Below are 26167 nucleotides of genomic sequence, written 5' to 3' on the forward strand. Positions count from 1 at the left end.
TTTCTGCGCTGCTTCGATTGATAACTTAGTTTATTTAATTAATTGTTGTCAGGTTTGGAGCTCCACCCTATATTCAGAAATCGTTAAGTTAATTGAGAGTTCCAAAAAGCATTGAATAAGCACATTCTTTTACTCACATACGTCTGTTTTGTTTGGATAATATTTATCTACTTCAAAGAAATGAGGTTATGCTAAGTTTGCAGATCTTCGACACATATGTTCCCGACGGAATTTAACTGTCTTAAAAGATTCAGTGTTAAAATGTGAATTGACAAGTCAAGAGATACGGGTGATCGAGATTTTTTCCGAGCCGCGTAACAAAAAATACATTTTAGTATTCATAGAATATTTCCGGGATTCATCGCCGGAAAATAGGGAACTTTTTAAGATACCGCGAGTGGTAATAAGTTCGATAAGAAATACTGTAATGCACGTTTGACATTCCGGGTTATGGTATTTACTAACATTTTAATTATACGCGGTGTGTTAGAACTATCCATTTTAGAGATATACGGTTAATTTTTCGTTTGCAAGCTGTTAACTTTTAAAGCCGATTATAGAAAGTAAAAGTACAAAGTCTTTTATTTAAATTCGAATCTCGGGGGTTTGTCTTAAGATCGGGTAGATTTTTAGAGGCCCCCCACAAAACTTGTTGTTATTCTCACAAACAAAGTATATATTAGAAACATGAGACTCTGTGTCATCATTTCAATAGTTTTGCGATCAGATTAATCATTGCTCAGACTTGTATAAAATCTCTCATTAACTCAGAGAGTCGGACACTGACCGATTGATTTGACCGATTTATATTATTAGCAGCATCTGTTTACTAAGATGTTGCTCTGGATTTATAGGCTGTTGTGCTTCTCTGTTTATGTTTGACTGAGTTTTGTCTCTTACTATGGTGTTTGTCTTTTGTTGCAATTCTATATGAATCGCATCATTTTCCCGATAGTTTCCCGAACAGTTTTCGCATTTTACCATGTTATCTTTAACGTTTCTTGGTAAGGAATATGAAAATAATAATAAAAACTACATGTAAGCGTACTCAAATAAATATATTTTTGTAACTAATCTAAAAGTTATAATAAACAATACATAGATGAAAGCGTTTTTGGCATACCTTTGATAAAAGTTTCTTTCAAATGATATAAAATAAATACACCTTAACAAAAAACAATAAATTACATCTTATAAAGAAATTGTTAATGGGTAAAATAAAAAATGTCTTTTATTCGAAAGTTGAACAATTAATACACGTATTTATATTTTGAAATAATAAAATATTCCAGGTCGAATGGCGGTAGCACCACCTATATATCAACTGTCATTACAAGTGTCACCAAGAAGCAAATACTTCAATATACATTGTACTTTATTATTAATAGAAAAATGGCATGTATTAATAATTTTATTTTAATAAAAAAAATAAAGATTGTTATAACAGAGTTATGTTAGTAACATAATTTTATTTTTTAAATGATGTACAAAACAGATACTATTTTTTTTCAATTTCATTTCAATCCAACACGACATGTTTTGACGTATGAACATGGTGCTTTTATTGACTGAAAGCCAAATTCAAATTTTCATTTTCAAAATACCAATTTCAAATTAATAATTAAAGTCAAATAATGTACTTTATTCCCGTAAACTAATCGTAATAAAATGTTTCAACCTAAAAATGCAAAAAAAAACTACAATCTTATAGATTATAGAACATCTTAACAGAATAGTGCAACATAAACATAATCTCCTATGAACCTCCATTGAGCTTAATATCGGTATGTCTTTATAATGTATACATTGTATATTTCAAAAAATATAAATAGAGAAAGCTTTTCTTCAAAGTTCTTTCTATTAATTATTTCAATAAAGTACAATAAAAATTCGACCATTTCAGGATTACTACCAATGGCAAAGAATCGTATAGATATTCTATATTAATTTCCACGTTTAAAACCCACCCCCATCTTGTTTTTGAACTTTAAATTAATAAATTTTTGCGTAACTGGAATAAACTACACAGTTATCTTTAAAAATATGACCATTTTCTGATTACTAACAATGGCAAAGAATCATATAGATATTCTACACTAAGAATCAAAATTAACGCACCACCTTAAAAATGGGACATTTTTGATGTCTCGTATTTCCTAAACCTGTTGTCCGATTTGAGTTAAAAACTCAGCCTTAGGCTTTCTTAACGTTTTGCTTTTTAACTCATTCGCTTATGTTAGGTACTTTAACAACTAGCAATATTATTCATCAATACAGGGTGTTTCTAAATAAGTGCGACAAACTTTAAGGGATAATTATGCATGAAAAAATAATGACCGTTTGCTTTATAAACATATGTTCGCAAATGCTTTGTTTCCGAGATACGGGATGTTGAATTTTTTCTTACAAACTGACATTTATTTATTGCTCTAAAACTGGTTAAGATATGCAAATTAAATTTGGTAGGTTTTAAAGGAGGGGGGGGGGGTATAGTTAATTTTACGTTTTTTTTGCATAATTTTAAAACGTTTTCCCTTGAAAGTGGTAGGTTTAAATTAAATGGGTAAAAGGATATCTTAAAGAACAACACTTGAAGATTATTCAGTTAAATTTATATTGAAAAATATTAAAAAATGAAGCAGTGGCGTCATTTTTAAGTAGATGATCGAAAAAAGAAGATGATTTGCGGTGTACACCATATCTTCGGACATAATCATTTGAAACATATAAACCAAAAAGATTATTTTAGTTTAAGAGTTTATTGAGGTAGTGACGTCGAGTTTTTATGATTATATTGATTTTTAAATTCATGGTATAACTTTAAAGTGAAAAAATCGAAAAATAAAAAAAAGTGTGTTCAGTAAAGAGAAAAATGGTAATATAAACAAAAAAAATATTATAATAAGCAAAAACTCGACGTCACTACCTAGTAAAATATCTAAAAAAGAAGTGTGCAAAATTTCAGAAAGATCGGTGCAGTACTTTTTGAGTTATGATGTACACCGCCTAAAAAAAACATGTTTTTCAGAAAACGCGTTTAAAAAATGTAGTTTTGTCAATATAATACTAAGAAAATTTTTGTATATATCCATATCTCCGTCAATTTTGCTCGGATTAACTTGAAATTTTAATGGTATACTCCTGAAAATATTTACAATCAAATAAGCCAATAAAAAAAAATCGAAAAAAATAATCAAAAATACTATACCCCCCCTTAAGAGGTAGTTATTGCACATTTTTTGACATACAACTAAGAATTTTATATTCACCATTGGCGTGCATACGGATATAAACATTTTAGATACATCCCGTATACACGGCAGTGGTGACTATAAAATTCTTAATTGTATGCCAAAAATTGCGCAATAGCTAAGTACCTCTTAAAAACTACCAAATTTCATTTGCATATCTCAACCGGTTTTAGAGCAATAAATAAATCGTCAGTTTGTAAGAAAAAATTCAACATCCCGTATCTCGGAAACGAAGCATTTGTGGACATATGTTTATAAAGCAAACGGTCACTATTTTTTCATGCAGAATTACCCCTTAAAGTTTGCTGTACTTATTTAGAAGCACCCTGTATTGATGAATAACATGGCTAGTTCTTAAAGTGCCTAACTTTTTTATTATCCCACATAAGTGAATAATTCAAAAAGCAAAATGTTAAAAAAGCCTAAGGCTACAGTCGAGTTTTAATTTCAATATTTTATATACGCTAGAATATTCCACAGGGTGTTCCAAACTTCGAGGAAAAAACACACTATCATTGTTACACCCGGTAGACAATGACACTTACATCTTTAGCAATAATATTATTACGTCGATATTTTTGAAGAATAAAGCTATAATACACTAAAAAGATCACTAAAATCTGACAACAGGTTTAGGAAATACGAGACATCAACAATGTCCCAGTTTTAAAGTGGTGCGTTAATTTTGATGCTTAGTGTATATTAATTTGCACGTCTAAAGTCCACACCCAACTATTTTTTGAATCATAAAACTGAAATGAATCCATTTTTGGGTAACTGAAATAAGCTATACAATAGTTATCTTTAGGATGACAGTTACAATCATCCACAATAACGAAAGGGCGCCATTTTGTAAAATTATTTTAAGTGGGATCATTGGCAAGCAATAGTTTAGTTAAAAGCTTTTGTCAGAATGTGAGTATCTGGAAAAATAAATTTATTTGTTGCAGACGGCCATATGATTCCTTAACTAATTCTACAAAGTTGTGCTCGTCGGGTATTTAAACTATTAAGTCATAGCTCAGTTATTCAACTATACTCCGTCTAATATACTTACCGTTGCACGTCATCCGCGTCATAGCCCGTGACGTCACATGATACCAACACGAAATATTTAGGCTGTAGGTGTGTTCTTTTTTACAATCATTTTGCCGAGTACACTGGAATTACAGCCACTAGACATATTTTATTATATACGCGTAGAAATAATATTTGAAGAGTTCTATTAATGTTAACTTAAAGAAATACACAATAATGTTTCATTTAATTTGTATAAATGGATTATAAAGCGTTTTTATGAATCACATTTGTTCGGAACACACTGTAACTGTAATCGAATGAAGGTGACATTTTAGCATAAATTATTAACATCCATTTGACAGTTGCGGTGATGACACTTCATATTTGTTTATATTCTTTACTATAAGTATTTGTTTTATTATATTAACTGTTTTTATTATTTACTTTAACGTATAACTTAATTCTTGTTCTCTATTTATAAAGAGTTTATTTATTTACATTGAATATTTAATTTGTTTTGTTGTATAATCCACGTTTGCAATAATTGTGTGATCTATTTGATTTAAAATGGATTCAGGATTTTTTTATACTTTGGCAACTATGTCAACTTAGATCTCTGACGTAGATAATGACGTGCAACGGTAAGTATATTAGACGGACTGTATTTATTTTCTATGGTTCAGAAAATAGCTGAGAAGGGTGAATTTTTGACGCTCACTACATATGTTGTTGTTGGTACTTGCTCTTGCAGACTTTACGATCTATTCAATATAAGCTAAGAGATTCTATTACAAGAGCAATCGTATATTTGTTAATTTCGTATCAAATGGAAATTGGACGATGTCTGTATTAGGACATTAGAGGGTAGTAAAGATTCTAGTGGGCCAAAGTATGTGTTTTATTTTATCTTCTTCTTTCATTCATTTGTTTTAATATTGTGTTTTTGCCTGCCACGTCACCCAAAATTGACTGACAAATTTTTTTTGCTGTAGGCCATGTCGGTCATAAATGAGTGACAATGTTGTTTCACTGGGGGCCACAGACATTTTCTAATAAAGTTCGTGGGAGGCCACAGCAAAAAATTATTGCATGATAAAAAACATTAGTTTTGTTTATTTAAAAATCGGCGCCTAATTGTGACTGACGTGGCCTGCCCGAAAACTTATTTTGGTAGAGTCCGCGTCATTTGCATTCACAGCTGCATAGAACAGCTGGTTCAACAAATGTTAGACATAGAACCAAGAGAACAACAAATGAAAAAAACAGAACATGCATTGACCAAAGACAAAAAAATTAGTTGTATTTGCAAGCCTTGTTACAGGCATTTGATTGGTTCTCTAGGAAGATCGGAAGCCAGAAAGAAGGTAAAAAAGTGACTTATAGATTGTCCTTAGAGTGAGTTTTATGTATGGAAACCCTCAATTATCTCAAAAGCGGTTTGCACGATTTTTATAGATTGTGATGGGTAGGGGTTTTCTAATGCCGCCGATATTATAGTGATAATTGCATTGTTGTCAGATCTTCCGTTTTTCTGCAAATCTAATAAACTTTCTTATTTCAAATGGAACACCCTGTAATTTTTTGGGTTTTGAAGTCCTGAAGAAATACTGACTATTTTTCATATTATACTTTCTATACCTAAATGCCATAATTTCGGAGTTATTGCTACATTTATTAAAAAAAAAAAATTTAACAAATTATAAAAATCGATTTTTTCGGCCCGGGTAGACATTATTTTGCGTTCTTTGGATCATTGGAAACAAGAAAGGTGTTTTGTAAAGTTTTCTCTAAAGTTAATCGTTTTCGAGTTATAAACAATTTAAAACTGAAAAAAATCGAATAATGACTATTATCAAGGTTCAAAAACACAAGTAAAAAATATAATTTTCGAAATTACGAAGTACCTAAATTCAAGCTCAACTTTTCTTCTAGGAGCTCGCCGTAACATTTTTTGTCACGTTTTATTCCAAAACGTTGCTTTTTAATTGTTAATGAAGCGCATATGAGCGGACGGACGATCCATTAACAACTAAAAAACAATGTTTTAAAATAAAACGAGCTCAAATTACTTATCGGTAACTGATAAAATAAGGCTTGAACTTGAATTTGGGTACTTCGTAGTTACAAAAATAATATTTTTTATGTGTGTTTTTGAACCTTCATAATCGTCATTATTCGATTTTTTTAGTTTTAAACTGTTTTTAACTCGGAAACGATTAATTTTAGAGAAAAATTACAGAAGATCTCTTTTTTGTTCCCAATGATTCAAAGTTACCCAGGCCTAAAAAATTGATTTTTATAATTTTAAAAAATTTTTTTTTAATAAATATAGCAATGACTCCGAAATTATGGCATAGGTATAGGGAATATAACATAAAAAATAATCAGTATTTCTTAAGGACTTCAAAACGCAAAAAATATACAAGGTGTTCTATCTGAAATAAGAAAGTTCATTAGATTTCCAGAAAAACGGAAAATATGACAACAATGTAATTACCACTATAATATCGGCCGTATTAGAAAACATTTATCCGCCAAAATCTATCAAAATCGTGCAAGCCCTTTCCGTGATAATTGAGGGTTTCCATACATAAAACTCACTCTGTATGTGCATGGACTGCTTTAAAAATATTCATACGTAATAAATTTATATTTTCTTGGTTTTGTTTCAATTTTGAATGGCAAAAATAAAAAATATTTTTTTCTTTTAATTTACCATTATTTTTTCTTGGACCGTCACCAATATTTTAATGAAGCATCACTGGACGCCACAACAACAAAATTGTATATAAAAATCCATATACCCTCACGTAATTTTGAGTGATAGAAGAGTATTCAAAATCTATCGTGTCAGTCATATATGACCGACATGGCCTCATCGTAAAATTTTTCGTCGGTCATATTGGTCTGACATGGCCTCCAAGAGTTGATCAACTTTCTTGGTGAGGCGCCCCATGAAACTTTTTGAGAAAGGTGTGTGGCAGGCAATGTGTTAATAAATTACTTCCTCTGTAATTCTTCGGGTCCGATTCGCCTCCCTTTTTGAAGAGGTATTAATATGCTTGATGCCCATTCTTATGGTATTCTGTTTTGTTCCATTAATTTTTTTTTCGTTTTCCCTTGATTTTCCATTTTTTAAATTTCTTAATGCGTCCCTTAACTCTTCCTTCTCAACGTTTACTACTCCGTTTGTCGTCAATTCTGGTATTGGTGGTTCATCATCGTCATCTTTAGCAAATAAAGATCAAAAGTAGTCTACCCATATTTCCTTTTGAATGTGTTTCGCTTTTATTAATTCGTTCATCTCCTTTCTTTGCCCTCCGATAATTCTCCATATTTGTTTTTGTATTCCGTAGAAGTCGTGTTGCATTTGTTTTGAGAAGTTCTGCCAGCGTTTCTTCTTATTTGTCTATCTAAAGTATTCATTTCATTTCTAATTCGTTTTAGTGGTTGTGTAACTGTTGTGTTTTGTTTTGTAAAAAGGCTTTCTTCTTTTCTTCACATTTTCTCATGTCTTCGTCTAAAAACCATAGAGTTTTCCTTTTTGATATCTTAGTGTTCATTATTTTCCGCTCTCCAAGTGAGCCTGTTGCTACGTTAATTATCCTTTGAGTTTTTCCCAGCTTTCTTCAATGTTATTGTTCACTTTTTAGAACTCAGTATGTCAGTTCACTTTTAGAAATCAAGACAAATACCATTGTCACGATGTATAAATGCAATTAAATACATAGCATTTCATAGTGTTTCTCATTGTGAAGTAAACATCAAGTACTTCATAGCGTATAGCTACACATATTGGTCCTTCGAGCCGGATTTGAAACACAGGATATGTCAACATTAAAAAATATTTCAATTTGTTGACTAAATTAACTTTTAACATCAAGTTGCTACTTTTTGCAGCAATTTTTGCAAGACTGCAACACTTTTGGTGTGAATTGTTGCCAAACTCACAGAGTCTATACTAGAAAACTCATTGATCTAGCAGCATCATTTGCAATAAAATTAGTTAATTACACAAATTGATTAAAAAACTGAATATTTGTGTCAAAAAATATAAAAAACAAAATTAAGATTAATGGTTGCAAGTGACAATTTTTCACAATTTACCATTTTATTCGAAATAAACAACATTCCAAAACACATTTGCTTTTTTAAAACGTGATCAATATATCCAACTTTCAAAAAACCTGTTAGTTCGATAAACATTAAAAACTATTTTGATTTGAAGACTTTGTTCTTGACCGCGCCAGTTGATGAAATAAACGTTAGAGAGGTGGATAGAGAGGTAACGTGTGTTTTTAATGATATATACATCTATTAAAAATTAGTGGAGCTAAAACATCTTTTTATATTCTTAGGGTACAACTGCGTCAAATTAAAAACTTCTCCTCATAAAAATGGATTATTCGAGTTCATACCGTTTGTTCCCCCTACCTGCAACATAAGAGTAAATTAATGATTTATTTATGAAAACATTAGTATTTATGATAGTAAATTATCATTATTTGTTGTGTAAACGACACCAGATGCTAAAATATACGTAGTAAAAAATGTCTCCTTGTTTGCCCGATATAAACTTAAATTAAATATTTTTGTTAAAATGTATAAACATTTTCAATTTCTTTGCAACACGAAAATTCAGCAGCTGCATAATACTCTGGTTAAATCGGAGAGTGCAGGAATAATCTATACCGGTTTCGGAGGTTTTTTCCTCCTCATCAGTAGTCCCATATCCTCTTCTCTCCGATTTCCCCAGGCATCATACTTTGGGCTCATTCATTTACTCATAATTCATTTACTCTTTTTTTTAAGTACTAAGGAATCTTTCTTGTTGGAACTTTTACCACGCTGAGCAGATGAGTTGTGAATTATTTAAAATTCTCTCATCTTAATTTCCTCGGCATCCTGTTTGATTTATAAATTTTGAAAATCTCGGGAGGTTGTAACCAAAGAAAGCATTCCACCTGTTGTCAATCTGGTGGTATGGAAACGATATTTCGTCGGTCGAGTGTTATAATGTTGTATTAGTATATTTTACAGTTTGGCAGGAAAAGCAATTTAAAAAACTGTTCACTGTATTTTCATTTTGAGGCGCTTTGGTTATAGAAATTTTTAATTTTTATATGTATAATGAAATAATAAAGAGTTATTTATAACATTTTATTTATTTAGTATTTATTTAACAAACAAAAAGTGTTTGGAAAAAAATTATAAAATGTTAATAGAACATTATGATTTTATGGAAACATCAACTTTTCCAAAATTGTAACGAAATTGTTCTAACAACATCGTGTTGTGTACTTAATATTCTAATAAACTTATAAATTAAGGAAAAATTTCAAAGTAATCAAAAGACACAAGTTTCTTAATATTTTTTTACGAGAATTTGGCTAAATTTACTATTGCTTTGAAATGTCGGAAGAGTTGCATTTTGATGTTGAGGGCATTTTATTGTCTAAATTGTCATTAGTTAAACGACCTTTCTTCTGTTTAGATAATTACGCTGCAAAAACTTTTGCATCATTAATATTGCTTTAAAAAAGGTTATATGAACTGGGAGTCCACAGGTGGCAAAAACTTAAAAAGTTTTTTTTAAATGCAGTAGTTTATCTAAAGGTAGTAAGCATTTCCCTGGGTTCATCACAAGATTTTATCGATGGTAAAGATATTGAAGTGGTGGTTAGATAAAATCTGTTTGTTTTTCGTACTAGAGGCTTGAATAGAATTGAAACTTCAGTGAAGGGTCAATGTCCATCATGCTGGTATTTCAGCTCAATATAATGTATTCTGAGAGAAGAGTATCTTAAATGCTTTACTAGATTTCTTTCAGTACACAATTCTGGATACAAATCATAGAACTTTTGCACATTCAACGAAATTTCAAAATATTCCTGATTCGAATCTCAAAATTATAATGTTCTAACAGCAGAAATACCGGATTGCTATTGGTCGCATCTGATAGAACATTATAATATTAAGCTATTTTTAAATTTGTCATTTAGAACAATTTAATATTATCTAAATCTAAAGATACGATAAAATATTTTTGCAGGAGTCGATTTTAATAGAACAATATGACATCCCTTAAGGTGAAACAGTAGCGATCAACAGGTAGCTAAAACGCGATCCAAGATTGCGGCTGTAATTTTGAATATTTTTTCGAGATATTTGGCACACGTATTCGTAATATAATACAGAATGGCGGTACAGAGCCCAATTTGAAAAGTATATTAATATGTGGAAATTACTCTGTAATTAAATACACTATTAAAAAAACGAGCCTGTACCGCCATTAAGAAGAACAAAAAAATACACTTTCTTCAAATAAATTTTTTTATCCGATGCCTAGATTTTGTGTCATTTTGGAACTACTAATGAAATAAAAAATTTTAGTAGTTCCAAAATGACACAAAATCTAGGCATCGGATGAAAAAGTTTATTTGAAGAAAGTGTATTTTTTTGTTCTTCTTAATGGCGGTACAGGCTCGTTTTTTTAATATTGTATTTAATTACAGAGTAATTTCCACATATTAATATATTTTTCAAATTGGGCTCTGTACCGCCATTCTTTATTATATTACGAACACGTGTGCCAAATATCTCGAAAAAATATTCAAAATTACAGCCGCAATCTTGGAACGCGTTTTTGCTACCTGTTGATCGCTACTGTTTCCTCTTAAGCAAATTCTGTACATATCCCGATTTTCACCAAAAGTACTGATAGAACATTATAACACTCGACCGACGACGATTTATTGTCGTTTTCTGTGCTACTTCGATTGATAACTTAATTTATTTGTGTTAATATGTAATGTAATGAGTTGGCCTCTACACATTACACTATAGTGTACACTGGCTTGCGTAAGGATTGGCAGCTCATGGCAGCTTTCGGTAGAGACATTCTGGTCAATAATAACACGTAAATGTTAAGTATAGTTTTAATTAATATATTGTCCTTTTCATGAGCATTTTTCAGTGCGTAACAAATGATAGGAAAAAGGGTAAGTCAGTGATAATTACGGTGACCATATCTTTTTAAAGAAAAAAAAGTACAAAAAACAAAAATGTATTAAAAACGCAAAATGTATCTTGTTATTGGACAAATATAAATGTTTGGCATTAAAAATAAATAAACTATGTAGCTAAACATAAAAAATTATATCAATTAAATTAAACATAACACATTATATTAACTTTACAAAAGTTACAAGCTCGTAATTAAGAGTTTTTAGATGGAATAGCCTCATCTTCTTCCGGTTTTTTGCATCATTCTTATTTTTCTGAACTTAAAATTAATTTAAGAAGGTCCGGCTTCGATTGAAGTAAATGAAATGAAATGAAATACAAGTCTCCTCAAAATTTGCGTACACCAGCATCGCTGCCTTGGAGAGTGGATATGGAAATTTGTGACTTTTCCGACGTCCAATAATTATTTATTACAGAAAATAAACGCTCGATAGCCGCACCAGTACCCGGAAGACAAAAAATAAATTCGCATAATATTTGTAAGCTTTTCAGTTTGAATTGATCTACACACTTAAAAACTTCAAGCCATCTATCCTGACTATTTTTTTCTTCTCTGTTCCACTCAGCAATTTTTTCACTTGTAGCCACGTCTTTCAAAATTCCCAGTTCGTCAAAGAGTTGATCTTCATTTAACATGGTTGCCTTGATATACAATTTAAAAGCTTCGAGGGAATAACAAACATCGTTCCATTTTATTTCACTTCTTAGATCTATCCTTTTGAATAGTTTAAATTTATGAAAATTTGTACTCCAGTTTTCTAGGTAGGTTACACATTTTGTGTAAAAATGATTAACTTGTGCAGTGAAGTTTTGTAAACGACCACCCCACTATAAGCCTGATGTCTCACACACTTAAAATGTTTTTAATGATCATTCATAAACGCATTTACCAAACACTTGATATGGATATTGAAGAAATCCACTTTGGATTCCGTAGAGGCGTAGGTACCCGTGAAGCTATGTTTGCATTCAACGTACTAATCCAGAGATGCTTGGATGTGAACCAGGATATGTACGTCTGTTTCATAGATTACAACAAGGCTTTCGATAAAGTCCGCCACAAAGAGCTAATGGACGTCCTCAAAGCAAAACAATTACAATACAATGACCTTTGAATTATAACAAATCTATATTATAAACAGCAGGCACACATACGCATTAACGAACACACATCAGAAGAGTTCGAAATTAAAAGAGGAGTGCGATAGGGGCGTGTATTGTCACTACTACTATTCAGTGCATACTCTGAAGAAATTATGAAAAAAGCTCTTGAGGGAGGAACAGCAGGAATAAAGGTAAATGGAACGCCAACTAACAACATTAGATATGCGGACGATACTATCATAATAGCGGACAGCCTCCAAAACCTCCAAAAGCTAATGAACAAGATAGTTGAGTATGGAGAAGAATATGGATTATCAGTAAACATCAAGAAAACTAAATTTATGAGGATATCAAAAACCCAAAATAATGATAAAAGCCTGACAATTCAAGGTAAAATTTTAGAACAAGTTGAAAACTACAACTATCTGGCGCAATAAATAATCACACCAAGGATTACTCCAAAGAAATCAAAGTTCGAATAGAGAAGACAAGAACAAACTTCAATAAAATGAGAAAGGTAGTTTGTGCAAGAGAACTGAAATAATTAAGACTTGAGAGTAAGGCTGGCAAGGTGTTATATTTTCTCGACTCTGTTTTACGGGATAGAAGGATGGTTAATTAACGCGGCGACTACTAAAAAGTTGGAAGCATTTGAACTGTGGGTGAAGGTACCTGAAGATAGCATGGACCGAGCCTGTAACAAACAACGAAGTCATGAGAAGAGTCAACAAAAGAATGGAAATATTGGAAACCATCAAGACACAAAAGCTGCAATACGTGGAACAGTATACAAAGAAATTTGTTTAAAAGTAGTAAAAGATAAAAATATTCATTTTTTAGAAAAAAATAAGTACATTTGCGTGTCCTTAGAAAGGTTTTAAAGTACATTAGGACAATATTTAAAAATAAGTACTGTCCTACTTAAATAAGTACATATGGTCACCGTAGTGATAATACACATTTATGACATTTATTCTAACATGACATTTTAGTTAAATCTGACAGTTGTCACATTTTATTTTCAATTTGGAATAAAAACAAATCAAATGTGTTTCTTGCATTTATAAAAGGGTATTTTCTTTGATTTGTATAGTCTTATAAATTATACAGGTTATATTTGTAATATTATTATCTAATTAAAAAAAATATTTTTTTATTATGGCGGCATCTATCGACAACTAGAATAACTAGAATAAATCTTGTAAATGTATGTAATCACGGACGTGCCTTTTTTCTGTCACATACAATTTAATGCGTTAGAAAGAAATCGAAAAACTGTGACGCACTGAAAGACGATCATGAGAATAAGAATAGTATTATATGTTTATATCATTCATTAATTGATTAATGATAAGAGGTACAAAATGGAATTCTTTTACAAAGTCAGTAAAAGTAAATCAGAATGGAGATGCTGAAACAACCGAAGGCCATGTGAATGAGTGAAAATATGGCAACAAATTGGAAGCAACAACAAACAACAGCTTAAAAGTCAGCAAAACACAGATTATCAGAGAGCAAACCCGAGGTTATCAAGAGGTCTTCTTCTTTACGTACCATCTCCGCGACGGAGGTTGGCAATCATCATGGCTATTCTGATCTTAGATGCTGCTGCTCTGAATAGTTCGGTTGATGTGCATGCGTACCATTCACTCAAGTTACGCAACCATGAGATTCTTCTTCTTCCTACACTTCTCTTGCCCTGGATTTTACCCTGTATAATTAATTGAAGTATGTTGTATCTCTCATTGCGCATAACATGCCCCAGGTATTGCAGCTTTCCTGTCTTGATGGTTTCCAATATTTCCAGTCTTTTGTTAACTCTTCTCATGACATCGTTGTTTGTTACAAGCTCGGTCCATGATATCTTCAGCTTTCTTCTATACACCCACAGTTCAAATGCTTCCAAGTTTTTAGTAGTCGACGCGTTAAGTGTCCGTGCTTCTATCCCGTAACGCAGAGTCGAGAAAATGTAACACCTTGCCAGCCTAACTCTCAAGTCTAATTTCAGTTCTGTTGCACAAAGTACCTTTCGCATTTTATTGAAGTTTGTTCTTGCTTTCTCTATTCGAACTTTGATTTCTTCACTGTCAGGCTTTCATCATTATTTTGGGTCTTTGATATCCTCGTAAATTTAGTTTTCTTGATGTTTATTGATAATCCATATTCTTCTCCATACTCAACTATCTTGTTCATTAGCTTTTGGAGGTCTTGAAGGTGGTCTGCTATTATGATAGTATCGTCCGCATATCTAATGTTGTTAATTGACGTTCCATTTACCTTTAATTCTGCTGTTTCTCCCTCAAGAGCTCTTTTCATAATTTCATCAGAGTATGCATTGAATATTAGTGGTAACAATACACACCCCTGTCTCACTCCTCTCTTAATTTAGAACTCTTCTGATTTGTGTTCGTTAATGCGTATGTGTGCCTGTTGTTTATAATATAGTTTTGTTATAATTCGAAGGTCATTGTATTGTAATTGTTTTGCTTTGAGGACGCCCATTAGCTGTTTGTGGCGGACTTTATCGAAAGCCTTGTTGTAATCTATGAAACAGACGTATCAAGAGGTACAACAGTAAAATGTGGTAGATGTGGTAGATGTGGAAGATCACATGCTTTGAATGACTGCCCTACTATGGGAAATTACTCATAAAACTAGTTCACCTAGATATGAAAAGTCAAATGGGTTTATTGCAGAGTAAAATGAAGGTCTTAAGATGAATTTGGAAAAAACAAAAATAATGACGAATACACCGAATATTAGAAAAATAACGTTGAACGACATAAATTTAGAAACAGTAAGCAATATATCTACCTAGAACAGATAATGAAAGTTAACAAAGAAAATAAAATGGAACAATATTTAAAAACCAGAATTTACTATCAGTGTATCCTCTCTATAGGGGAGTGCAATTAGAACGAAAACACGCATTGTTTCGAAAAAATTCAAACAAGCTTATATTTTTCTAAAACTTTTTTTGTTAGTTTATATACATGTTAAAGTAAAAAGTTCTACTCGCGGATTTGGCCGCTAATTGTTTATTAATTGTTTAAACAATAACAATTGTTTTGTATTAATAATTTTAAAAATACCGTTAAATTCATCATTTTACTTTGATCAAATATGTTTCTATTTTGTTTTTGATTATACTGAATCCGAATATGGCATTGCAATTTGAAAATTATTTTACAGAAGCTCTTATACAGTATGTCTGCGTAGCTAGGAACCACATGGTAAACTTTTTTATTATCAATTTTACGAAAAAAGTTATTCTTCATAAAATGCTCTGGAGAGTCAAAAATCTAAAACTCAACCATCAGATATCAAATTTTATCAATTTTATATGAGTTATGTCAAAAATATGAATTTTGTTAAAGAGTAAAGTACCTTTATATTTCAGAATATCAAAAAATGCTATTATGAAAAGTTGTTTGAAATTAAAAACTATGTTTAAATATACAATTACATTATTCTCATCAAAAAATCTTTTTCAATTTTTTCTCAAATTACGGATACTCTTTATTACAATTATTATAACTATTTCATTATCACTTTTACGGAGAAAAGTTATTAAACGTTTTTAATTTTATAAGATGTATGTAAAAAATATGAATTTTTCTTAAGAGTTAAGTGCCTTTATTATTCACAATATTTTAATTAGAAAGATGTAATTGAACACTAAAACACATTTTTTAATTCCAAACAACTTTTCTTAATAACAATTTTCGATATTGTAAAATTTAACGATACTTTACTATTGAGTGAAATTCATATTTTGACATACCTCGTATAAAATTCATTAAATTTGATATTTGATGATTGCATTTTAGATTATATACGATGCAGAGTATTTTATATTTTTTTGGTAAAACTGATAATAAAAAAGTTAATATAGTAAGTTCCAAGTTACGCAGACATACTGTATAATGTATAAGAGCTAAAAAAAATTTTTTTGTTGAACATTTATTATTGTTTAAGTTTATTATTAAATGTATTTTAGGTAAGTTTTACAGAAAAAAGTTTTGATCACTTTATATAAACATTTTTTTAGCTGGTAATTTTCGGTTTTTGTAATACATTTTTGTTATCTTTCTTAATTTTCTCAAAAAGAAATAGTTTATTTCATTTCTAAAGTAAAATAATTTAATGCATTTTAAATATTACATCCTAACCTTTAAAAAACCACTTATAAAACGGTAACAGATCTGTTCAAACTTGAGTAATAACGTCTTAAGGTGGTGGTAATTCTATAAAACTACGAAGATTTCAAAAATTACATTTTTTAAGATGTCATATCATTTGAATGAAATTTTTGAGATTTATTTTGAATGAAACATCATTTAGTACGATGCTTGAAAGGTAAGTTGTGTAAAATTGAGGGTTTTATAAGAAAAATTGTATTAGTTACACATTTTTAAATCCTTTTTAAACAAAATTCATGTAAGGCTCACTTTCCGCCCCCGACGTACTTATGCTCATACATTTTATTTCTTTTTATTATAACCATAAGACAGCTTAATTATTCTTCTTTTAGGTTCAATTTGTAAAATTTCATTTGATCCATTAGTTAAAGAATTACATTAAAATAACTCAACCGTGCACTTCGCCGTACGCTAGTTTACAGTGCGCCAATGTTTGTGAGAAGGGTGACTTTAGCGTTATAAATAAAAAATTATAGAAGATACAGATTTCATTTTAGAAAATTCTTTATATAAGGTTTTTTTGTAAAATTTTCTGAATTTTTCAATGGTCAAGTCAGATTTTTTCTAAAACGTATATTTTCGGAGTTATTTAAAAAAACATCTAATTTCGTAGTTCATTTGTTTAATAAAAAATGAAGCACCCACTTCTCGAGTAGAACTTTTTGATAGGTTATTTATTAAACATTTCTTAATGAAATTACAAAAAGTTCTATCTTGTTTGATTTTTTCCGAAGTGAAAATCTATATGCACTCCCCTACTATACTCACGTACGGTTTAAAGACGTGGACACTCACCAAGGCCAATATGGATAAAATAGTAAAGGCACAAAGAGCGATGGAAAGATCAATGCTCTGGGTGAGACTTGTAGACAAAAAAACAAACAAATGGATTAGAAGCAAATCCAAAGTAAAAGACGCAGGCGAACATGCAGCCAAATTAAAATGGAGCTTCGCAGGACACAATGCCCGACTGAAGGATAAAAGATAGAACCACGAAATACAACAATGGAGACCACGGTTAGGAAGGAGAATCAGAGGAAGGCCACAAATGAGATGGGCTGATGGGGTCTACCCCAAAATCCCGACAGCCAAAATCCCGACGGCCAAAATCCCGACACGCCAGAATCCCGACAGGTTTGATAAGTTCCTTTTTAACATATAATTACATTTATTTGTGGTTTTTTGTTTATGACCATCTGTTTGTTATTTTTTGTTACTAAACAATAGTATATTATTCAACGAGCATGTAATGATGGCTATTACTCACGATGATGAAGTTTGCGACACGAGCCGTATGCGAGTGTCGTAACTCATCAGAGTGAGTAATAGCCATTACATGCGAGTAGAATACTATACTTTTTCTACGACCTTTTTTTTTATTTATTTATTTTTTTTTATTTTAATTAGAAAAAATTTCATTATCAACTACTCAAGATTTAAATTATAATAATTTACAAGAATACCTAAATGTTATTTACCTCTAGTACGTGGCTGAATAATTGGTTGCCTACTATTACTAAATTATTATTTATTGTAAAAATACAACTAGAAATAGTCAATATAAGTTCTATTCGTTTCCGAAAAATTATAAGCTTAAATTTGTACCTACTGTTAATTAATCTAATAAATAGGAAATGGCTGTTATCGGTGGACGTATTTCAATAGTTATAATGTATATTTACATTTAGCTATATATAATATAACTATACATAATATATTATAACATATTTAACACAATATAACTTGAAAAATAAACACAATATTAGTTATAAATTCCAATTAACATAAAATAAAAATGAGCTAATGTCACTGTCACTAAAATAAATGATAAACGTCAAAATGTTTAGTAAACAGGTAAACAAGATATAAACGTAAAAAATATACTGACATTGTTACAGTTAAAATTCCTTTAAACATTTTTTGAAGTTAATTATTGATATAACTTACAATAATTATTGTATTAAATAAACAACTTTAAGTAATTTTATTTGCAGTCTATATACGATTAATATTAAAAGTGGCATGCGTCACTTGAATCTAACTTCAGCCCGTGAGTAATGACCCGTGAGTAACTTCAGCCCGTGAGTAATGAATTATTACTCACGGGTACAGTAATGGGTGCTATTATCTATGAAAAAATAGCGAATAATGAGCATGTTATTAAACGGTCGTAGAAAAAAGTATTTACCATTTAATATGAACTAATTTTCTAAATAAAATTTCTAACATGGGTATATGAATTAAATTATTTTTTTGCCAATATACTATAGTCCAATAATATATGTGTAATCAAATCCTGAATCCAAGTTTACTTTCATATAATATTATCAATATCTTTTCGAACAATTTTTTGCGAATACCTTAAAACTGTGCATCTAACTAAAAAAACTGTATTAAACATTTTTGTAGGTTATAAAAAAAACAAAGAAACACTTGCCTTCATAAATCTTCTAGTTATAATACAAAAAGAGATATGGTAGGTAAAAATAGTTTGTTTTTTGGTACATTCTCAAATTGGTGTATTCAACTTGAAATAACAGAGAAACGGTCGATTTTAGGTGTATAATGCTACTAATACCTTTTGTAGTGCTTGAAAAGATCTTTAAAATGAGCTATATTAAAGGTCCATTACATTAAAACTAAGCGAGATATGCTGCAAACAAATTTGATAACTAATGTATTTTAAGAAAAAATGAGAAGTAATTTTAACAACCATTCACCAAAATGTAAATGCATCGTTTTCCTTCTACAATACCTTTTATTATAGTATTATTTCTATGTTCAAAAAGTTGGACGGGTTTAAAATGAATGGTTTTTGAACAAAAGAATTAAATTATAGAGCGCATTTTTAAATTTTCTTAAAAATCTTCCTTTTTCTCCATGTAACTTGAAAATGATAACAGATACAGTAATGAAAAATAAAAAGGAAATATTTATCTGAAAAAGCCCTACATTTTTGTGTGGTATCTTTTTTTCGTATCTCTTATCTTTTTCGAGTTACATGGAGGAAAAGGAAGATTTTTAAGAAAATTTAAAAATGCGCTCTATAATTTGATCTTATTTCTTTCAAAAACCATTGATCCAGTCCAAATTTTTGAACATAGAAACAACACTATAATAAAAAGTATTGTAAAAGGAAAACGATGTATTTAAATTCTGATGGATGAGGGGTTAAATATACTTCTCATTTCTTCTTAAAATACATTAGTCATAAACTTTTTTGCAGAATATCTCGCTTATTTTGTATGTAATCGACATTTAGTATTGCTCATTTTAAAGGTCTTTTCAAGTACTACAAAAGTTATTAGTATAATCGACAAGTTTCTCTGTTATTTCAAGTTGAATACATCGATTTGAGCATGCAGCAAACAAAAACAAACCTACCATAACCTCTACTTACCTACCATATCCCTCTTTATATTTTAACTAGAAGATTTATGAAGGAACCAATCTCTTTCTTTTTTTATAACCTACAGAAATATTTTATATAGTTTTCTTGTTAGATGCATAGTTTTTAAGGTATTCGCAAAAATCCGTCCGAAAAGGTGTCATTTTTCAATGAAAATGGTCAATTTTCAACCATGAATAACTCAAAAAGTATTGAGTTTTCAAAAAATAATTATAGAACAGTTTTTGGTTAAAATTAGGTTCTCTAGCCTTTTCCGTGGCTATTTTAACCAAAACACTTTTCACCTCCAAGATAAAAGCACACATCGGCATAGGGTAGACTTTGTTTCTTGAGCTATTCCCTACTTGCTGTGAAAATATCAAGTAAACCGATGTAGTAGAATGGAATTCGGAGCCAAATACCCTCATTGACTGCCCTATTAGTAAGTAATTAATTTTTCAATTTCAATACTCTATAATAATATGATTTGGTATTGCATTTGAAAAGAAAAACAATTAATATTCAAAATGTAGTGGTCGGGATTTTTGCTTATGCGAGGATTGTTGCATGTCGGGATTTTGGTCTGTCGGGATTCTGGCGTGTCGGGATTCTGGCGTGTCGGTGTTTTGGCCGTCGGGATTTTGGCTGTCGGGATTTTGGATGTCGAGATTTTGGGCGCTACCGGGGCTGATGACATTAAGAAGACTGAAGGACACAACTGGAAGCAAGTGGCGCGAGACGATCGAATAATTCGCGAAATGAAGATAGGATCGAAAAACTAAAAAATACGCGTTTAATATTTTTTAAAAATCTATCGAATGACACTAAAGACGACCTCCCACTCCATCCCCTGGAGGTGGGGTGGGGGTAACTTTAAAATCTTAAACGGAAACGCCTATTTGTTATTACAGATTTGGATTGCTTACGTAAAAATAAGCAAATTTTATTCGAGAAAATTTTTCGAATTCTGGATAGATGGCGCTATAATCGGAAAAAACGATTTATCGTGATACCATAGATAAATTATAGAAACAGTCTAATATCTCGAGAAATTCACTTCCAAATAAAAGACCAAAAAATACGTATTTAATATTTTTCAAGAACCTATCGAATAACATCAAACACGACTCTCCACTCCACCCCCTGGAGGTGGGGTGGGGGTTAACTTTAAAATCTTAAATGAAAATCCCCATGCCATGTTTTATTGCAGATTTGGAATTCCTCATGAAAAAATAAGTAATATTTATTCGAAACATTTTTTAGAATTGTTAATAGATGGCGTTAATAAATAGTGTTTTTCCGATTATAGCGCCATCTATCCATAATTCGAAAAAATGTCTCGAATAAAAGTTACTTATTTTTAAGTAAGGAATCCAAATCTGCAATAAAAAATAGGGGCTCCTATTTAAGATTTTAAAATTACACTCCACCCCGCCTCCAAGGGGTGGAGTGGAGGGTCGTGTTTTATGTTATTCGATAGGTTCTTAAAAAATATAAAAGATGTATTTTTTGGTTTTTTATTTGGAAGTGAATTTCTCGAGATATTAGACCGTTTCTATAATTTACCTATGGTATCACGAAAAAATCGTTTTTCCGATTACCTACACACAGTTCCGATTACCGACAGTGCCATCTGTCCACAATTCTAAAAAATGTCTCGAATAAGATTGTAAAGTTACCCCCACCCCACCTCCAGGGGGTGGTCGTGATTAGTGTCATTCGATAGATTTTTGAAAAATATTGAACACGTATTTTTCAATTTTTTCGATCCAATCTTCATTTCGCGAATTATTCGATCGTCCCGCGAATTATTCGGTCGTCCCAGGCGACGAGGTCCACCCTGGGCACCAGGTACTTCGGAGACCGGGTACCTCATGAAATTCGTGTTCAGTGACCTCCTAAACACCCAAGTATAAAAATTTAACTCATTTCCGTCAATATTTCCTGAGTCCTAAATTTTTTATTTTCCATCTCTTCGAGATACCCTTTAAAGATGCTTTTTCTCATGCACAAAAATTTTTGCCGGAGATCAATTTAGTTCACAAAATTGCCTGACACTCTCCGAATCGAATGCAAAAAGTTGCATAACGATTCATCGTACTGCACAAAATTCCTAGGTTTAATGCTTCGTTGCCTCGTCTACAGAAACACGCATCGCGAAGAAAGTTCTACAAAGCTTTTCGATTATTTTAACTTTTTGGTGCTTTTAGGAACAAATTCATGAGCAATACTATTCTTCATCCGGTTTTTAAAAAACGTAATTGAGGATCTGTGTGCATCCATAAAAAAACATTTATCCAAAAATCAAACCAAAAAGGAACAGTTTTTTTGCATTAGAATCAAGACTATCGTATCCAGGACCAACAGGTATCATCACGGATAGGCAATGTTTTAAACAGAGTTGTTCAAAGCAAGGCCAGCAAAAGATTTAACCGAATAATTACAATATGATTCCCACAGCCAAAATACTCAACAATTGCAATTCGAAATTTGGTAATCGAAATTAAAATGCATGCTTAATTTTAATTGCTAATCATTATTTTCGTGCCCAAAACAGGTTTCATGGTGATTGCTATAACTCTCATGCACTGAGGTAGAAACACGTTTGCGTCGATTGCATTCACGGAAAATCTTTTAGAGAACTATTCGGCAGCAAATATTTCTTGGGGATTTTTTGTGGGGATATTTTGTCCAAAAAAATTTGTGGGGATTATCAGTCCGGAATATTTTGTACGGATTTTTTGTCCGGGGATTCGGGGATTATTTGTGGGGATTTTTTGTCTGGGGATTTTTTGTCCAGGGATAATTTGTGGGGATTTTTTGTCCGGGATTATTTTTCCGGGGATTATTTGTCCTAGCTTCCATCATTGGATTGAATTGTCACTATTGTCACACTATGTCCAAAGTTGGATTACTTAAGGCTGAAGAAAAAGAAGAAGAAAAAGTGAAAAAGTGGCCGCAAATTACGGTTGCCAGCTTTTAAAACGAGACCAACCAGAGAACAAATGAAACGCTAGCGCGCAATGCCACTGGTTTAACAAGATGGTTGCTTTAGCAACTCCCATTCGCCATCAAACATTGTCAACCTTGTCAAACCAGTGGCGTTGCGCGCTAGCTTTCTTTCAGTTTATCTCTGACACCTCGCGTTTAACGGCTGGTAACCCAATTTGCGGCCATTTTTTCACAGGGATCCTTATATCCTCGTATTAGAAAAAAATAATCTTTGATATAAAAACAAGCACCTACGCCATGAACGAATTTTTATTTCCAAAATTAATTACTATTATGTTATTTAAAACTATTTGCGGCCAATTTTTGACTGACAACCTGTTATCAATGTATTCTAATTTTTTTTTGCTAATGCCTGGACAACTAATGGCCATTGGCATGGTAGGTACGGTGAATTGGTGAGTACCGATCCCACAAGGACATAAACTGCACACACCGGCAAGATTAAAGGAACACCTTAAAAATGGGACATGTTTGATCTTTCGAATCTCCTAAACCAGTCCGATTTAAGTGATTTTTTGGTATGTTGTAGCCTGATTATCTAAGAATATCAGTGTAATAATATTGTTGCTAGATAGGTAGATGTCATTTTATACCGGGTGTAACAATCATACTGTGTTTTTTCGTTAAAGTTCGGAACACCCTGTGGAATATTCTAGCATTCTAGTCTATATAAATTATTGAAATTAAAATTGTATTGTAGCCTTAAGCTTTCTTAACATTTTCTTTTTTGATTCATTTGCTTATGTTGGATAATAAAAAAATTAGGTGCTTTAACAACTTTTTTATTATCCAACATAAGCAAACGAATTGAAAAAGAAAATGTTAAGAAAGCTTAAGGCTACAATGAAGTTTTAATTTCAATATTTTATATAGGCTAGAATATTCCAGAGGGTGTTCCGAACTTTAAGGAAAAAACACAGCATGATTGTAACACCCGGTATAAAATGACATTTACCTGTCTAGCAACAATATTATTACACTGATATTCTTAAATCATAAGGCTACAACATACTAAAAAAATCACTCAAATCGGACAACTGGTTTAGAAGATTCGAGACATGAAACATGCCCCATTTTTAAGGTGTTCCTTCAATTTTGCCGGTGTGTATTTTCATTTATTAATTTATAATAAACGAAAAATTTCTGACCCTGGTGAGATTCGAACTCATGACCCTACACACTACACTCTAGTACTCTAGTGTAAAGTGGGTTGCATAAGGATAGCCAGCTCATGACAACTAACGGTAGAGATGATATCATTAATTGATTAATGACCATCATAACATGTAAGACATACCTTAAAAGGATTTTGGGTCCATCCGTTGGTTCCGTTAACGGCAAAAGGCACAGCTTGAGGCGGAAAGGCTCCTACTGGATGGAAATCCTGCATGTAGCCATTTGTTTTCATTATATCTCTAAATGGATTAACTAATTTTTGTTGTAACGGTGGATTTAGGTTGGGCCAATTGATGTCACTTGTTAAATCGTTATTGTTAAATGGATTTGAGACTAAGTTGGATGTGTTGTCTTGGTTCAAAGGGAACGTACCCATAAACTGACCTAAAAGAGAAAAAAAAACAATTGCTATATTATATATTAAGATTATAAAACTACACTTGCGAGCAAAAAACTAAACTCATTTGATGAATTCTAGTTTATGCTTAGTAATTTCATGTTGTGTAATTTGAATTAAATAAACGAATGCAAAAAAATATTGTCTATTATACAGGGTGATCAACTTCTGTGACAAAGTCCATTATATCTGTTATTATAAAATATATGAAAAAAAGTTGTTAATAAAAAATATAGACACCTTTAATGTACACATTTTAAAATTAGTGAGAAATATACAGGGTCCTCCATAACACGGTGCCAAACCAAAGTTGTTTTTTTAAACGGAACACCCTGTATTTTATTCAAAATCTGGTTTCTCTACATTTTTCTGATTCTAGAGATATAATACTTGTCTAGGGTTATACTGAGTGTTTCAAAGTTATGAGCACTTTTATAAAAAAATCATACTGATTTGATCGCCCTGTATGATTCTAACAGTACAATATAAACTTATTTTTTTACTGCTGTTGACTGTCAATATTAAAGTAGTTTTGCAACAACGTACAATTTTTTTATCACTACACAAATTGTATACAGGGTAAGTCAAAATGAAAATAAAAGATTTTCTGCATATTTTTAAATGGAACACCCTGTATTTTATATTACCATCGAAAAGTTCTTTCATTATACTTGCATATCTTTTAAATATTCCCTATACCTAAAGTTATTAGTTTTCGAGATATTTTAGTTTTATTGTTGATAACTCATAGATACGTTTATTACAGTAAATTAATTACCCTTAAGAGGAAACAGTAGCGATCAACAGGTAGCGAAAACGCGTTCCAAGATTGCGGCTGTAATTTTGAATATTTTTTCGAGATATTTGGCAAACGTATTCGTAATATAATAAAGAATGGCGGTACAGAGCCCAATTTGAAAAATATATTAATATGTGGAAATTACTCTGTAATTAAATACAATATTAAAAAAACAAGCCTGTACCGCCATTAAGAAGAACAAAAAATACACTTTCTTCAAATAAACTTTTTTATCCGATGCCTAGATTTTGTGTCATTTTGGAACTACTAAAGTTTTTTATTTCATTAGTAGTTCCAAAATGACACAAAATCTAGGCATCGGATAAAAAAGTTTATTTGAAGAAAGTGTATTTTTTTGTTCTTCTTAATGGCGGTACAGGCTCGTTTTTTTAATATTTTATTTAATTACAGAGTAATTTCCACATATTAATATATTTTTCAAATTGGGCTCTGTACCGCCATTCTTTATTATATTACGAATACGTGTGCCAAATATCTCGAAAAAATATTCAAAATTATAGCCGCAATCTTGGAACGCGTTTTGGCTACCTGTTGATCGCTACTGTATCACCTTAATATTACAAACCTCCAATGAGTTTGTTAATGATAATTAAAATTAGACTGCATTTCATTTTTTCTCCAAGTTTATGGTAAATTCTATACAATAACGACAATTTTATATTTACTAACAAAATGATATTAATTTTCCGCGAAGAAATCGAAACTATAAATTGCTGCAAGTTCTTGTTTAAGGTGGCTTTGAAATAATTGACACAAGAACTGTCAGATGTA

At 31.2% G+C, this 26167-nt stretch overlaps 1 protein-coding gene across 2 annotated transcripts in view; it reads right to left on the reverse strand.

The window, feature by feature from the left end:
- Positions 1–1039: 1039 nt before the first annotated feature.
- Positions 1040–26167, reverse strand: part of LOC126891893 (arf-GAP domain and FG repeat-containing protein 1) — a 260586-nt gene continuing 235458 nt past the window's right edge. For both annotated transcript variants that reach the window (XM_050661234.1, XM_050661235.1), the window contains exons 5-6: positions 24301–24563; positions 1040–8705 (exon numbers count right to left, since the gene is read on the reverse strand). In XM_050661234.1, the coding sequence (XP_050517191.1) occupies positions 8661–8705; positions 24301–24563 (308 nt within the window). In that variant the 3' untranslated portion in view covers positions 1040–8660. The remainder of the gene's footprint in view (positions 8706–24300; positions 24564–26167) is intronic.

This window comes from Diabrotica virgifera, chromosome 9 (assembly GCF_917563875.1).
Source record: "Diabrotica virgifera virgifera chromosome 9, PGI_DIABVI_V3a".
NCBI lineage: Eukaryota > Metazoa > Arthropoda > Insecta > Coleoptera > Chrysomelidae > Diabrotica > Diabrotica virgifera.